Source organism: Galeopterus variegatus, unplaced genomic scaffold (assembly GCF_000696425.1).
Source record: "Galeopterus variegatus unplaced genomic scaffold, G_variegatus-3.0.2 Scaffold10894, whole genome shotgun sequence".
Taxonomy (NCBI): Eukaryota; Metazoa; Chordata; class Mammalia; order Dermoptera; family Cynocephalidae; genus Galeopterus; species Galeopterus variegatus.
Window position 1 is genome coordinate 27,644 of NW_007737005.1, and position 16,068 is coordinate 43,711.

The 16,068-nt window shown below is 44.9% G+C and overlaps 1 protein-coding gene and 1 pseudogene across 1 annotated transcript in view; both read left to right on the plus strand.

Annotated features, from left to right (window-relative positions):
* Window positions 1-7,226, plus strand: part of LOC103610297 (obscurin-like) — a gene marked incomplete at its 5' end in the record, with an annotated part of 34,853 nt that extends 27,627 nt beyond the window's left edge. The window contains 3 exons of the mRNA XM_008594494.1: window positions 1,781-2,056; window positions 2,884-3,159; window positions 6,895-7,226. Of these exons, the coding sequence (XP_008592716.1) occupies window positions 1,781-2,056; window positions 2,884-3,159; window positions 6,895-7,226 (884 nt within the window). The remainder of the gene's footprint in view (window positions 1-1,780; window positions 2,057-2,883; window positions 3,160-6,894) is intronic.
* Window positions 7,227-11,276: 4,050 nt separating this feature from the next.
* Window positions 11,277-15,496, plus strand: LOC103610298 (annotated as a pseudogene).
* Window positions 15,497-16,068: the final 572 nt, after the last annotated feature.

Below are 16,068 nucleotides of genomic sequence, written 5' to 3' on the forward strand. Positions count from 1 at the left end.
TAAGTGGGAGCTGGAAAAAAAAAAAAGGAAGAAGAAAGATGCAACAATCACAATGATTCCTTGAACTTTCAGAAGGAGAGAAATGAACTGAAGCTACCAGAGGTGGGAATGGTGGAAGGGAAAGGGAGGTTAGGGAGAAATTGTTAAAGGGTCACAAAAAATGTTTACATTGTGTAATGATAAAAAAATTTATTAAAAAAAATAACAGATATTGATAGACATGGAGGATGGAAGCAGAAGTTCAAACATGTCTAAAGGGATTTCTAGGAGAAACTAGAGAGAATGAGAAAGATGCTATATCAAAGAGATCATGCAGAGGATTTTTATTTATTTTTATTTTTTTCCTTTTTGTCTTTTTTCGTGTCCAGCAACGGATCGCAACCCTCAGTGTCGCGCCCGTACTGGACCGGGACCAGCAACGGGATTGCAACCCTCAGTGTTGCACCCACACCTCGCTCAGCCAGTGAGCGGGAACTGGTCTGTATGTGGGATCTGAACCCTCGGCGGGAGCGCTGCCGCGCTCCCAAGCGGTGCACTGTAGCAGTGCACCACTGGGCCGGCCCCAGAGGATTTTTAGAAATAACAAATGACATGAATCCTAGCATTCAAGACTCACAAGGAATCATGGTAACTGTAAAAAAAAAAAAAAATTCCCAGCTAGACACATCAAAGTGAATTGCAGAAGGCCAAAACCCAAAAGGTCTTAAAAAATACCAGAGAGAAAGAGAGATTAATAGAAGAACAGTTAATCCTTCCTCTAAATTTGTCAGTAGCAATGAGAAGCACAGAAAATGATGGTGTAATCTCCAAAGTACCAGGGGAAAATGACTGTCAACCTACAATTCTATACTCAGCTAAATGATCATTCAAAAGTGAGGGTGAAATAAAGACGTTTTCAGGAAGGAGACTGAGAGAGTTTACCATTTACAAAACCTTGTTGAAAGAATTACCCATGGATATGTTTAGTAACGAATATATAAAATAGAACAACAGTACATTTGTGGATCACTTAATTGGGATATGTTCTGAGAAATGCATCTTTAGGTAGGTGATTTCATCATTGTGTGAAATCGTAGAGTGTGCTTACACAAACCTAGGTGGTGTAGCCTACGACATGCCTAGGCCATATAGTATAGCTTATTGCTCTACATGAGTAATGCATTGCACTGTGACATTCAGATGGCTACAGTGTCACTAGGCATTAGGAATTTTTCAGCTCCATTATGGGACCACCATGGTATCTGTGGTCTATCATTGACCTAAATGTTCTTATGTGGTGCATGACTATAATGTGAGGTGAAGAGATAGAGTAAGTGAATAAAAAGCGTCCAATCACAAGGCCAAGGAATTGATCACACCAGTGGTGACTGGCCTGCTAGGAGTTGTAGGCTGCACTAGGTGTCCTTCATGTGACTCAGGGATATTGTTGGTTCTGCTGACATCACCTAAGAAATATCACTGAAAATGCCTGTGCTTTGATGTGCAGGCCACAAATTGTACCTCTCTTTGTATAATTATGGGATCACAGTTGGTAAACAGATATCAGGGTCTGAATTGTAACACACCAACCTGAAAATTATTGAACCAGGAGGCTTCAGATTCTGAGAACTAATGTGTTCTCTGCTTTATGCATCTTTTAAGTGGGATGTTCTCTGTGTTGAGAAAGCCAGGGAAGGCAGTCTTACGGCTGGGGCATCAGGGTTTTGAGGTCAGGAAGGTGTGCTCTCATTTGTTCTAGCAATTGTCTATCTCTGATTCTGTGTGTCCCTCCTCATTCCAGAACCCAAGGTCATGTTTGCCAAGGATCAGCCAGCACACAGTGAGGTGAAGGCTGAGGCAGGGGCCAGTGCCACGCTGAGCTGTGAGGTGGCCCAGGCCCAGACAGAGGTGGCATGGTACAAGGATGGGAAGAAACTGAGCTCAAGCTCGAAGGTCCGCATGGAGGCTGCAGGCTGCACACGGCAGCTGGTGGTGCAGAAGACAGGGAAGGCGGACACTGGGGAGTACTGCTGCAAGGCCGGGGGCCAGAGGGTCTCCTTCTGCCTGGATGTCACAGGTGGGTGCCAGGGGTGGGCAGAATGGAGGGAGGGGCCCCTGAGCATCAGGTTGAAATTCTGAGACACATGTAAGCAGTCCAAGGTGCTGTTGGGCCCTGGCATCCTCCCTGTCTGTGGGCTTCAGAATCAGTGCCCCAAACTCTGCCCAGCAGCTTCCATATTTGCAGTGTTGTTTTGCAAGACCAGAGCAGGTCGACGGGCTGAGCTCACCTCAGTGTGTGTCCTGGTGTGGCTGAGCCAATCGTGGTTTGTTTCCTGGTGAGGGATGAGCAGAGGGTAATGGTGACAGATGGGTGATGACCATAGGTGTTCTTAGTTCTGATCTGATGACCCTCTGTGGTGTGTATGGGGGCTGTGGGAAGGGGACATCCAGTGACAGGAGATCATGCCCTCTGCCCACACAGTCCCTATTTGCCAGTCCCTAGAGCTCTGCAAGCCCATGCTTGGTCTCTTAGTGATCATTGTCTGTGCATCCGTCCTTCCCTCCTCACGTCCTTCTACCCTGTCCACCCTGTCACTGAGCATGGGACAGGAGGTCCCACACAGCTCATCCATTTCTCTTCTGATGGTCCCACCCAACACTCAGCTCCCTCCTGCTGGCCTTGCCTGGCACTCAGCTCTCTCATTGATCCAAACTGGCCCAGGAGGGGTCAAGCTTTGCACCCCTGTTGGTAAGAAAAGCATGCCTGAGCACCCAGACCACAGAGGATCCCGTGGCAGGACCCATGCTTGCCTGGGATCCAGAGCCTGTTAGTGAGGAACCAGGAGTTGGAAACCTCACCTGGGCAGAGCCTCTGACCATGTCCTCCCCCGTGTCTGTCCCCAGAGCCCAAGGTGGTGTTTGCCAAGCAGCAGCCTGCACACAGTGCGGTTAAGGCCGAGGTGGGGGCCAGTGCCACGCTGAGCTGTGAGGTGGCCCAGGCTCAGACGGAGGTGGCATGGTACAAAGATGGGAAGAAACTGAACTTGAGCTTGAAGGTGTGCATGGAGGCCACGGGCTGTAGGCGGCAGCTGATGGTGCAGCAGGCGGGGAAGGCAGACACTGGGGAGTACAGCTGTGAGGCTAGGGGCCAGAGGGTCTCCTTCCACCTGGACGTCACTGGTGGGCTTCTTGAGGTCTTTAGTATGTTCCTTAGGATAATTATTACGGTGTTTGTGGCGGTGCTGCCTAGTGGCCTGTTTTCTCACAAATCTCCCTGTAGGACAACAGCTAGCAGGTATCAATTACATGCTGAGGGACTGGATTTTGTGAAGTGCTTCTTGTCATTTTACTTGCTTAAACTTTACAATAACTCTGTGAAGAGAAATTCCAATTATTCCTATTTAAAGATAAGGCACAAAGAAGTTCAGTGTCTTACCAAAGTCTGCACACCTAGAAAACTGCAGTCAGGATTTATGCCCAATATTCTGGGACTTTTTTTTTCTCCTTGAAGATCTTTGTGTTTAGTATTTATTTTAGCATGTATGCCCGGGTACACATTCTCTTTTTTTTTTTAAGGTGACCAGTAAGGGGATCTTAGCCCTTGGCTTGGTGTTGTCAGCACCATGCTCTCCCAAGTGAGCGAACCGGCCATCCCTATATGGGATCCGAACCCGTGGACTTGGTGTTATCAGCACCGCACTCTCCTGAGTGAGCCACGGGCTGGCCCTTTTTTTTTTTTTGCTTGTATGGAAACATATTTATTTCACCTTCAACTCTTATAACTATTTTCTCTGGGTATTAAATTATAGTTTAGCAACCCCTTCCCTCCACTGCACCTCCTCCAACATTTTAAAGACATCATTCTGTTGTCTTCTGGTTTCCATATTTTCTTTTGAAATATCAGCTGTCAGATTCATTATGGTTCCTGAAAGGGTCATATATCTTTTTTTCCTTCTGTTGCTTTTAAGATTTTCTTTTTGACTTTGATTTTCATTAATTTTACTTTGGTGAACCTTGGTGTGCTTTTCTTTGTATTCATCCTGGTTAGGATTGTAGAACATTTTGGGTTTTTGTCTTTCATCAGAATTCTTGGCCTTTCTCTGTTTTGTCCCATCTCCTTTCTCTTACAGGACTCCTGTTACACTCTATTGACCTTTTTACATTTTCTGACACATATCATATGACTCTCTCTCTCTGCTTAATCATTTTTTTCTCTTTGCTTTAGTCTGGATATTTCCTTTCACTCTATTCCAATTCACTAATCCTCTGTTCTGCTATATCTAATCTTCTGTTAATCCCATTTGAAGTGTGTTTACTTTCATTTTTTGAGTTTTCAAGTTTTATAATTTCTATTAGATTATTTTTTTGTAGATTCTATAAATTCTGTGTAGTGAAAATTTTCATCTTTGATTAATTTTCTTCCTTTTATATTTTTTAAAATTTTAATCATGGCTGTACCTTGGTTTGATAACTGTAATAATTGCCTTTTTTTTTTTTTTTTGGTTTTCTAATATTTAGGCCTGACCTTGGCATACCAGAGAATTTTCAACTGACTATCAGAAAAAAAATTGTTGAGTGTGGATAATGGTATTTCATTCCAGAGAAAGGAACACTCTTTCCTTTGGTAGAAGGGAAGGGGATCGCTAAGAACTTGGACTCATTCTGGGACGGTTCTGACTTGAGGCTGCATTGCAGTTTAATGTAGGTTGTCCAACTCTGGTTTTCCACCAATCCTGGGCATAGTCCTCCAAGGGTTCCTGCAGAGACTTGAGGTGTGGGCAGGGGGCCCTCCCCCAGCCAACCGTCAACTCTCATATTTGTCTCTTCAGTAATGCAAGATGCTGAAATGTTTGAACTAGTTTTCAGAGTTTTTCTGCTTGGCTTCTTAGCCTCCTGCCCTGTGCAGCTTCAGAATTCATCAGACATCTGGAGGGGAGAGTGGCTGAGTATGGGGCTCAATTCTACACTGTCCCATTTCACTGGAGACTTGGCCCCTTGGTCTCAAATTTCATCTACCAACACAAGATGTCAACCACATCACTGGTTTCCCTGTTTCTTAGTAGCAGCACTGTGCCTTGCTCTTTGCCTGGTTTTCCCTGTCATGCCATATCCAGTGGCAGTAGTGCTCTAAGGGGAAGGCAGGTGCTGAGGTGGCCCCACATCTCTGTGCTGCTCCCCTTCTCAGGGTTTGGCCTCCTGGCATTCAGACTGCCCTGGCTTTTCTCCAGCACCCTCTTAGCTTCAGCTGACATTGCTTACCTGTTGATTACCTTCTGTGCTCACTTCACACCTGTTCCTGAAGGAGGACTCCTGTCTCCATTAGAGTGTTTCCCCTCAGCTTTTATCAGGGCTGGGTGTCCCTGAAACATCACTCCTTAGCCGGGTCTGCCCTGACCAGTGAATCTCAGTTGCCTACCAGCATGTCACCCTGTCTTACTTTATAGAACACTCACTGTAGCATTACATACTCATCTTCATGGTTTATATATTTGTTGTCTTCCCCTGTTAAAATGTCAGGTTGTGAGCACAGGTGCTCTGTCTGTGTTACTCACCACAGCATCCCAGATACCACCATAGTGCCCCACAGAGTAGGCCCTCCATGGACATTAGTGGTGAGAATGAATGAATGAATGAATGAATGACTGCACCAGCAGCATGGAATCTCTGAGATCCTATATACATTCATTTGAGTGTTTTAAACATCATGATGTGTTTATTTGAATATATTATGCAGACAGCAAGAAATATAATGGTGACTGTGTAAATTGTATTAGTAATTAATTAATATATTTATTTTAATTCTAATGTAATTAAATTGCCTTTCCAATCTAAAAAATAAGGACAATTTTTTAAATTTTAAAAGTAAGGCATCTTACCGATGCAGAAATGTGTAGAGATGCAGAAACTAGCACTATCACCAAGTATTTGAGTTGAATGGAACATATACAATCTAAGAACACTGATGATATTGGGTGTTGGGAAGGACATGGAGAATTGGGACTCACACACTGCTGGTGGGAGTGGAAGTTGATACAACCATTTTGCAAAATTGTTTTGAATTATCTACTAAAGCCAAACACAGGCCTACCTATGTTCCAGCAGTTCCATGTACCATGTACATAAGAATGTTTACAGCAGATGTACTTATTGTATCTCCAAAGTGGAAATAACCCGAATGACCCACAAGAGGAAAAGAAAAAATAAGTTGTGGTGTTCGTACAACAAAATCCTATACAGCAGGACAAAAACCCAAATTGCTGCTACACGCAACAATGTGGCTAGATCTTACAGACATGCTGAGTGGAAGAGAACAGACCCCAAAGAGTATATAATGATGCCTAATTCCATCCTTGTGAAGTCAAAGACCAGGCAAGATAATTTACGCTGGGAACAGTCAGAACAGCGTCTACTTTGGGGAGTAGTCTGTAGTGGCTGGGGAGCTGGGACTGTTCTATTTGTTGATAGGTGTTGGTTACATGGGGATAGATTCACCTAAAGTTTATTGAGCTGTACAAATAAATTAGTGCACTTTATATAAGTTATGCTGAGATAAAACTCAGGATACCATTTGTAGAGGACACACTATGTGCCATCTCTGGGGACGCACTAGTGAACAACACTGACCTGCCACGCAGAGCTGACTGTCATGTGGCCAAGGCAATAAACCTGAAGGTGCAGGAGTAGTCATCTTCCTCCAGCCTTCAAGTTGCTCTTAAGTCAGGACATGCCCAAAATGGACTCTTGACGCTCTACAGTGGGAGACGTTGTGCCTGTGGACACAAGTCTAACATCCCATTGGACACATGACGTCATTGGCCTCAAGGAGAAAATGTACTGAACCCTGAAGCATTGGTCCCTGTAAAATGGGTTGGTCCAGCTTTGTGTCTTTGACCATGTGTTCCTCCCTGTCCCCAGAGCCCAAAGCAGTGTTCTCCAAGGATCAGCCAGCACACCGTGAAGTTAAGGCCGAGGCAGGGGCCAACGCCACGCTGAGCTGTGAGGTGGCCCAGGCCCAGACGGAGGTGACATGGTATAAGGATGGGAAGAAGCTGGGCTCAAGCTTGAAGATGCACCTGGAGGCCACGGGCTGCACGCGGCGGCTGGTGTTGCAGCAGGCGGGGAAGGCAGATGCCGGGGAGTACAGCTGTGAGGCCAGGGGTCAGAGGGTCTCCTTCCTTCTGGATGTCACAGGTCAGTCCTTTGTGGATAGCAGCTTAGCCTTGTTTAGAAGTGATGAGCACAGCTGATAGCCCCAACGGACCATGGGGTCTTTCCACGAGCCTTCATCTCTTTAGTCCCCTATTTTCCCAATTCCCATTTTCATATCCATGGCTGGGTCAAGGGAGGCTGGATGGGAAGGGCGTGTCCAGAGGAAGAGGAGCCATTCCTGTAAACTTCAAGTTGTGTTTCCAGCTCGTAATGCTCAATCACAAGTTCCCAGCATCTTCTCAGAATCTTCCTGGTGTTCCTTGGATCTGGATATCTGGCTTTACCTGGTCCTTATGGTCTGAGGTAGACCAGTCATCTCTCATGTGGAGATATGCGAATTTCTCCCTTAGGCTGTTTTGGTGAGAGATGTTTGAATATCATTCCACTGGGATAAGGAGATATTTCAGTCACCCCATCATCTGTGGAATTATCACAAGACTGAACCATGGATTATCAAAGTTTTAGGTGTTCTGCACACTTTTCCCTCCTTTTACATGGATCTAGAAGTTATCTATGCACCCATATGTAGCAAAATCTAGAGCCATGTTTTGTTGCAGTGTCTGTCCAAAGTAAACAGACAGCAGAGATTGGTAGATACGCACCTGTGAGATTTGAAATGATTTTTTTTTTTTTTTTTTCCTTTTTGTCTTTTTTCATGTCCGGCAACAGACCGCAACCCTCAGTGTTGCACCTGTACCGGACCAGGACCGGCAACAGGATCGCAACCCTCAGTGCTGCGCCCGCCCCTCGCTCAGCCAGTGAGCGGGAACCGGTCTGTATGTGGGATCCGAACCCTCAGCGGGAGCGCCACCGTGCTCCCAAGCGGCGCACTGTAGCAGTGCGCCACCGGGCCGGCCCTGAAATGATCTTTTTTTTTTTTTTTTGTCTTTTGTCTTTTTCCGTGTCCGGCAATGGATTGCAACCCTCAGTGTTGCCCCCGTACCGGACCGGGGACCGGCAACGGGATCGCAACCCTTGGTGTTGCTCGCGCGCCTCGCTCAGCCAGTGAGCGGGAACCGGTCTGTATGTGGGATCCGAACCCTCGGGCGGGAGCGCTGCAGCGCTTCCCAAGCGGCGCACTATCCAGTGCGCCACTGGGCCGGCCCCCTGACATGATCTTTTGAAGGCAAATATTATTTTCCTTTTGTCTTCAGTTAGAACATTCTGTGTCAGAATTCTTCTTGGAGTTTGATTTATAAATTTAGAAATGGAAAGGAATAAATAGCTTAAGCTTCATTGGCATGATTTGATAAAACTGAGTTCCTGTAGTCGTAGCTCTGACTGGTAAAGCTGTATTTATGTAAGAGCAATTTTCAATAATTAATTTGTGCCTGTGCCTCTCCCTAGCTGGTTCATAAAGAAATCTGAAACTAAATTTATTTTCTTTTCCTTAACTGAGCTTTAACATCAGAGAGGGGTGGACTGTGGTCCCACATTGACCGCTAGATGCCACCACATAACAGTTTGGTATTGTGTCAGTGTGCAATGGTTTGTGGGTGTACATAGATAACAAAAAACCCACTATGTATCTTTTCAAAATATTTTAAGAGAATAGGACAAATTCTTTTATGGTAATAAATATGAAAAAGTTTGACAAACTGACCAAATTCTTAGAAAAGCATATAAAGTGTAACATATGAAGAAATAGAAAACTCAAATAGTTCTGTAACTTTTAAATAAAATAAATCGGACTAGTAACAAAAAATCTTTTCATTGAGCAATATCTAAGCCAAATAATTCTACTGCTAAATTATAACAAATATTCGGCAAATAAATTATTCCAGGTTCAGGGAGATTCTTTTAGAGAATAGGAAAAGGAGATATTCTCTTCGATTTGTTTAATTTATAAAGCATAACATTGATGCCAATATCTGATAAGAAAAGTAGGAGGAATTAAAATCACAAGCCAGTCTACTATGGATATCAAGGGCAAAATTTAAACAAAATATTATTCAAATATATTCAGCAATATATTAAGAGGATAATACACTATGAAGAAGGTCATAGTCTGATAGTGAAAGGCTTTTGAAACATTAGAAACATTAGCAAGTCAATATAGTGCATGACCTTAACAGATTGAAAGAAAATATAAAGTAATTACCTCAAAATGCAGAATAAAGCATTTGTTCCAATTCATGTATTTGTGTTGTAAAATTAGCACACCAGTTCATGACATAAAAGTTTGGAAAAGTGGGATTCACAGTTAATAATTGTTTATCCAAAAGATAAATTATTAGACTTATGAAGAGAGTTGAAAACGTTTACTGTATAAAAAATCAATATAGAGAAAACACTTCTATATCTATATACTAGCAACAAACAGTTGAAAATGAAATTTTAAAAGATTTACAATAGCATCAAAAGTCATGTTTCTAATTCCAAATCTAATAAAAGGTGCTTTTATTTGCTTTTTTTAATACAAAGAGAATATGGGGAGAGAGGATTATTAGCCATTTTGGTATATAAATTTTGAGAGATAGTCAAGAAGATCTAAATAAATGGATAGAAATCCATGAAAGAAACAAAGATGTCTAATCCCAATCAAAATACAAAATATTGTTCTTTTTTTGAAAATTTACGAGCAGATTACCCAGGCTGTGTACAACCAATACACTTGAAAAAGAACGAAGGTGGTGAGCATTTGCTGTGCCAGAGTCAGGACTATTATGTAGCTACCGTAATTAAGACAATGGTGTCTCATTGCAGGGATAGATGGACAGACCAAAGGAACAGAACAGGGAGCTCAGAAACACACTCTGGTGTGAATGGACTGCCCCACTCAACTCCCCTCCTTCTTTTTTTTTTTTTACTTTGGGACTTGTGCAAGGGGTGACATGGTGTTTTTATAAAGTTTTGGGGCCATTTAACCATATGGGGAAAAAAAAATTGGACGGGTGAGTCACACAAAGTCAATTCCAGTTGGATTAGAGACCTTAGAATAGAAGAAAAAACCATAAAACTCTTAGATTATCATAGATGTTTTTGAGGACACTGATGAATGATTTCTTTTCTTTCTTTTTTTTTTTAAAGATGACTTGTAAGGGGATCTTAACCCCTGACTTGGTGTTGTCAGCACCACATTCTCCCAAGTGAGTGAACCGGCCATCCCTATATAAAGATCCGAACCCGTGGCCTTGGTGTTGTCAGCACCGCACTCTCCCGAGTGAGCCACAGGCCGGCCCTATGAATGATTTCTTAAACAGAACACAAATGCAATAACCACTATCTTAGTCTGATTCTGTTGCTTATAATAAAATACCCAGAACTGGATGATTTATAAGAAAATTAAATTTATTGCTTACAGTTTTGGAGGCTGAGAAGTCCAAAGTCCAGGGAACACATCTAGTGAGAGGCTTGGTGGTGGCAGCAGTGACCCAGGGGTCTCACACAGCAGAAAATGGCAGAACAGAGAGACAGTTCCCCATGCACTCTACTTTGAAAGCCCTCAGACACATGCCCGTGATCACCGATATTAATCCATTTACTACTGCGTGGTCCTACAGTCCAAGCACTTCTTCAAGGCCCCACCTTTCAATTACCATAATAGGATTTCCCACCCTCTTAACAGTCACAATGGGGACCAAGCCTCCGACGCATCAAACTTTTGGGGGGACACCATTCAATCAATAATAACCACCATGAAACTAACTTGATATACTTGAGTACATTAAAATAAAAAACTTTCATTCATCAGAAGACACCATAAGAGTGTGAAGAGGTAAGCCACTTAGAAAAGGAATGTGAGTACAACATGACTGTCACATAATTGTCAATGCCCTAGGATTTGAGCATAGAAAGAGACCCTGAAATGAATATATAAAAGAAAGTCAACGCTATTGAAAATTGGGGAAAAGTCTTGAACAGTGACAACACAGATGAACAAACATTAATAAAAAAAATATCAGAAGGTGCCCACCTTGTGAGTCATCAGGATGATATACTAGAAGCCACAGGAGGTGCATGTGCTTCCACCAGAGGCCCCCTGACAGTACCAGGAGCAGGCAGGAGCGTGGAGCCTCAGGGTCACTCAGGCACTGTGGGGACAAAGTACCCTGCACTGTCACTTACGGAGACACCGCTTCAGTGAGATGGAGGTTCTCATGTATCACAATCCGTGTCCTTCCCCGAGGAGCCTGTGCCTGGAGACCTTTCACAGCATCCCCGCCTGGAACAACCCACGGAGCAGGGGTACAGTGGATGGACACATTGTGGTCACCGTGCTGAGAGGTGGTGGGGCTCCTGCAGGCCACACAACCAGTGCAGGGCCTGGAGAACTTTCCGCCCTCCTGTCTACCCATCCAGGACTCCTTCCCTGTGTGGCCTTCCTGACTTAGATGTGACTTTGAGTCTGTGTGTCCCTTTCTGTTCCCAGAGCCCAAGGCAATATTTGCCAAGGAGCAGCCTGCATGCAGTGAGGTGAAGGCAGAGGCAGGGGCCAGTGCCACGCTGAGCTGTGAGGTGGCCCAGGCCGAGACAGAGGTGACGTGGTACAAGGACGGGAAGAAGCTGAGCTCAAGCTCAAAGGTGTGCATGGAGGCCATGGGCTGTACACGGCAGCTGGTGGTGCAGCAGGCGGGGAAGGCGGACTCCGGAGAGTACAGCTGCGAGGCCAAGGGTCAGAGAGTCTCCTTCCGCCTGGACGTCACAGGTCAGTTCTTCATGGGTACCAGCTTAGCCTTGTGTAGAGGTGGTCTTGGTGCCATTGCCATTAGACTTCATCACTCCAAGTCTCCCATCCTAGCATCTCCCATTATTCTACATATGGTTGGCCAAGGGAGTGGGATGGTGGGGTACATATGGGAAGGGGAAGGGTCTTTCTCGTACAGCATGAGTTGTGCTTCCATCTTCCCAGTACCAGCCGGAACCCACTGATGTTCCTGGGTATGTAGCCCCATGGCTTTACCAGCTGCAGAGGGCTGAGGTAGACCAGATGTCTGTCACCTGGGGATGTCCTGGGAGATTGCCTATGCCCTTACCACCTCACATGAGGGCTCCCCATACCACGAGATTTTTGAGTTTCATTTTACTAGGATAAGGGGAAGTTTTAGCCACAAAATTATACTTGGAATTATCTCACAACTGAACTTTGAGGTATCAAAGTTTCATGTGTTCTGGGACCGTCTTCCCCCCACCTTTCCCGTGGACATAGAAGCTCTCTGTGCACCCACATGTGGCAAAATGTAGATCCATTCTTTTGTTCCAATGTGTGCAGAAAAGAAACAAAGAGCAGGAGATTGGAGGATATGTGCTGACTGTCACCACTTCACTCAACATAGTAAAGTACAGTGAGTTAGGAGGAAAATAAATGCTGCAAAACTTGGAAAAATAAAAAATGGAACTTGGAACGTGGAAAAACGATATGATTACCAATTTAGAAAAATCCAAAAAAATAATTCTTAGACTTAGTAAGAGATTTGGGGAGGATTACTGCATACAAAAATGAAATTACAGAGAACACGTTTATATTTAGGAACTAGAGACAAGCAGATGGAAAATGGAATAGTAGTAGATTAACTGTCACCAATTTCACATGTAACAGAAGTCCTTTAGATGCTATGGGGGGGAAATTATTAAATGTTGCTTTGCCTCCCACGGATTTGTCACCCCTTTTCCCCTGGGTGACGGAGCCACCAAAGATTACTCAAAGCCCATCTCTTTTGAGCAGTGAGAAGCCCCAGAAAGGGGTTGATATCCCAGAACTTCCTCAAGCGTGAGACATTTCTTCCATTTGGGAAGTTAACCACAAATTGGGGTTCTCTTCCTCTGTTTATTCTCCAGACCAAAAAGTTACAGGAAGAGACATACCTGGGGTTTTGCTAAGTACAGTTTAACAAGTTTTCCAACAGAAGCTGGTAACATTCAATAGAAACAAGTCAGATGACATTCTGTCAGGCAATTAAGTGATCCGCTAACAAAGGCTTGATTTAGCCGACATTCCTTTTGCCTGCAGAGTTTCATGTGTTCTGGGACCGTCTTCCCCCCACCTTTCCCGTGGACATAGAAGCTCTCTGTGCACCCACATGTGGCAAAATGTAGATCCATTCTTTTGTTCCAATGTGTGCAGAAAAGAAACAAAGAGCAGGAGATTGGAGGATATGTGCTGACTGTCACCACTTCACTCAACATAGTAAAGTACAGTGAGTTAGGAGGAAAATAAATGCTGCAAAACTTGGAAAAATAAAAAATGGAACTTGGAACGTGGAAAAACGATATGATTACCAATTTAGAAAAATCCAAAAAAATAATTCTTAGACTTAGTAAGAGATTTGGGGAGGATTACTGCATACAAAAATGAAATTACAGAGAACACGTTTATATTTAGGAACTAGAGACAAGCAGATGGAAAATGGAATAGTAGTAGAAAAATTTGCTGTCCTTTGTAAGGTCAATATTTGAACCTGCAAGGCTTTGGAAAACCAGGCCCTGTGAGGTACATTTGCTTTATAGTATATTCCACAGTTAAACATTGTTGAGACATAGCAAAGAAGATCTAAATAAATGGACAGAGATCTACAGAAGACCAGAAGACATTCAGTCCGTCAGAATCCTAAGACTAGATCTCTTTGGGTGTGAGAATATTGACATTTGATTGCAAAGACCAAGTAGAGCCAAACCACTCTTGAAGAACAAAGAGAGGGCATTCGCTGCATCAGGTGTCAAGACTTTTAATAAAGCCGCAGTGTATTAATGCATTTCTGTTGCTTATAACAAAATACCTGGAACTGGGTGATTTATAAAGAAAACAAAATTTATTCCTTACAGCTTCTGAGGCTAAAAAGTCCAAAGTCCAGGGAACACGTGGTAGAGGCTTTCTTTAGTGGTGACATCAGTGACGGCAGAGGGTCACATTATGAAAATGGTGGAGCACAGGGAGCAAGAGATAGAAAGACAGACTCCCCTCCCTCTTCTTTTAAAGTCCTGAGAACCAGGCCCTCCACCACCATTTCTAATCCATTCACTAGGGCATGGTCCCACAATCTAATCACCTCTTCAAGGCCCTGCCTTTCAATCACCGTAGTAGGATTTCCTACCCTCTTTTTTAAAATTTATTTTTTATTGGCGTATTCATTGTTACAAATCATACTTACTTTTTATGCCCCTTATCCAATCTCTCTATTCCTCTTCCCTTCCCCCTGGATTTCCTAACCTCTTATAAGTCACAGTGGGGGACACGTTTCTCGTACTTAAAACTTGGGGGGCACAATTCAAGCTTCACTGAGTTTTGTGGGACATAATTCAATACACAGCAATTCAGATAACTGGGTCTAAAGGCAGGAATACATATCCATGCAGGTGAGTGTGCAGTGGGCAGCCTTGGCTCCTGCTGGGTCAGTGCACAGATCCTGCGCATGCTCTCCTGTGCGGCCTGCGTGGTGGTTCAGTGTGGCCTCGGGAATACATCAACAGGCCAGAAGAACGGAGTAGTGAGCTCACAAACAGCTTTGAGTATAACCACACCCCCTCCATTTTTGTTGTTTCTGTGGTGCTAATGTGAGGTGCAGAGAAAGGATGCTGTTTTCACAAACANGACGCACTAGAAGAAGCCACAGGAGGTGCAGGCACTTCCACCAGAGGCCTGCAGCTGACAGCACTAAGTGCAGACAGGAGTGTGGGGCCTTGGGGACACTCCGGTGCTGTGGTAACAATGTGTCCTGTGCTATCACATGCAGAGATGCTGCAGCCTCAGTGAGGCAGAGGTGTGCGTGTGTCATGACCCAGTCCCTCCCCAGAGGAGCCTGTGCTCCGGGGACCTTTCACAGCACCCTGCCTAGGATGACTCATGGAGCAGGGGCAGGATAGACACATTGTGGTCATTGTGCTGAGAGGAGGTGGGGCTTCTCCAGGTCACAGTGCCACTGCAGGGCCTGGAGAACTTTCTATCCTCCTGCCTCCTCATTCAGGACTTCTTCCCCCTGTGTGGCCTTCCTGACTTAGATGTGACTTTGGTCCTGTGTGTTCCTTTCTATCCCTAGAACCCAAGGTGGTGTTCGCCAAGGAGCAGGCGGCACACAGCGAGGTGAAGGCTGAAGCGGGGGCCAGTGCCACACTGAGCTGCGAGGTGGCCCAGGCCCAGATGGAGGTGACGTGGCACAAGGCCGGGAAGAAGCTGAGCTCGAGCTCAAAGGTGCACGTGGAGGCCACGGGCTGCACGCGGCGGCTGGTGGTGCAGAAGACGGGGAAGGCAGATGCCGGGGAGTACAGCTGCGAGGCTGGGGGCCAGAGGGTCTCCTTCCGCCTGGATGTCACAGGTCAGTCCTCTGTGGGTACCAGTGTAGCCTTGTTTGGAGGTGATGGTGGGACTGGCTGACAGCCCCAACAGACCCTGGTGCTCTTGCCGTTAGACTTCACTCCTAAAGCCTTTTGTCCTTTCACCTCGCATTTTCCTACCCGTGGCTGGGCCAGGAGGGGCTGGATGTGAAGGTATAGGGCCCTTCTTGTATACCTGGAGTCATGTTTTCAGGTACTAATGTTTAGTCTTACGTTCTGAACACCTGCCCACAACCCTCACGGTGTTTCTTTAGAGTCTAGGACTCTGGCTGTATCTGGCCCTTATGCTCTCAGGTAGACCAGATGTCCCTCCTATGAACATATGAACATCCTTTTTTTGGACGATCTGGTAGTTCCCAAATGTTTTCCGTGAGCACCACATGGGGGTTTTGTGAGTGAGAGATGTTCAGGTTCGTTTGAACCAGGATAAGTGGAAACCGTGGGTGTGCAGTCATGCTGGGAATTATCTCAACTGTCCTTTGAGTTATTTAAGGTGTTCAGGGTTGCTCTGTTGTCATTTCACATGGACCTAGGAGCTGTCTGTGCACCCACATGTGGAGAAGTCTGGATTCACCTTTTTTTGCAATGTCTGTGCCAAGTAAAACGAGGGCA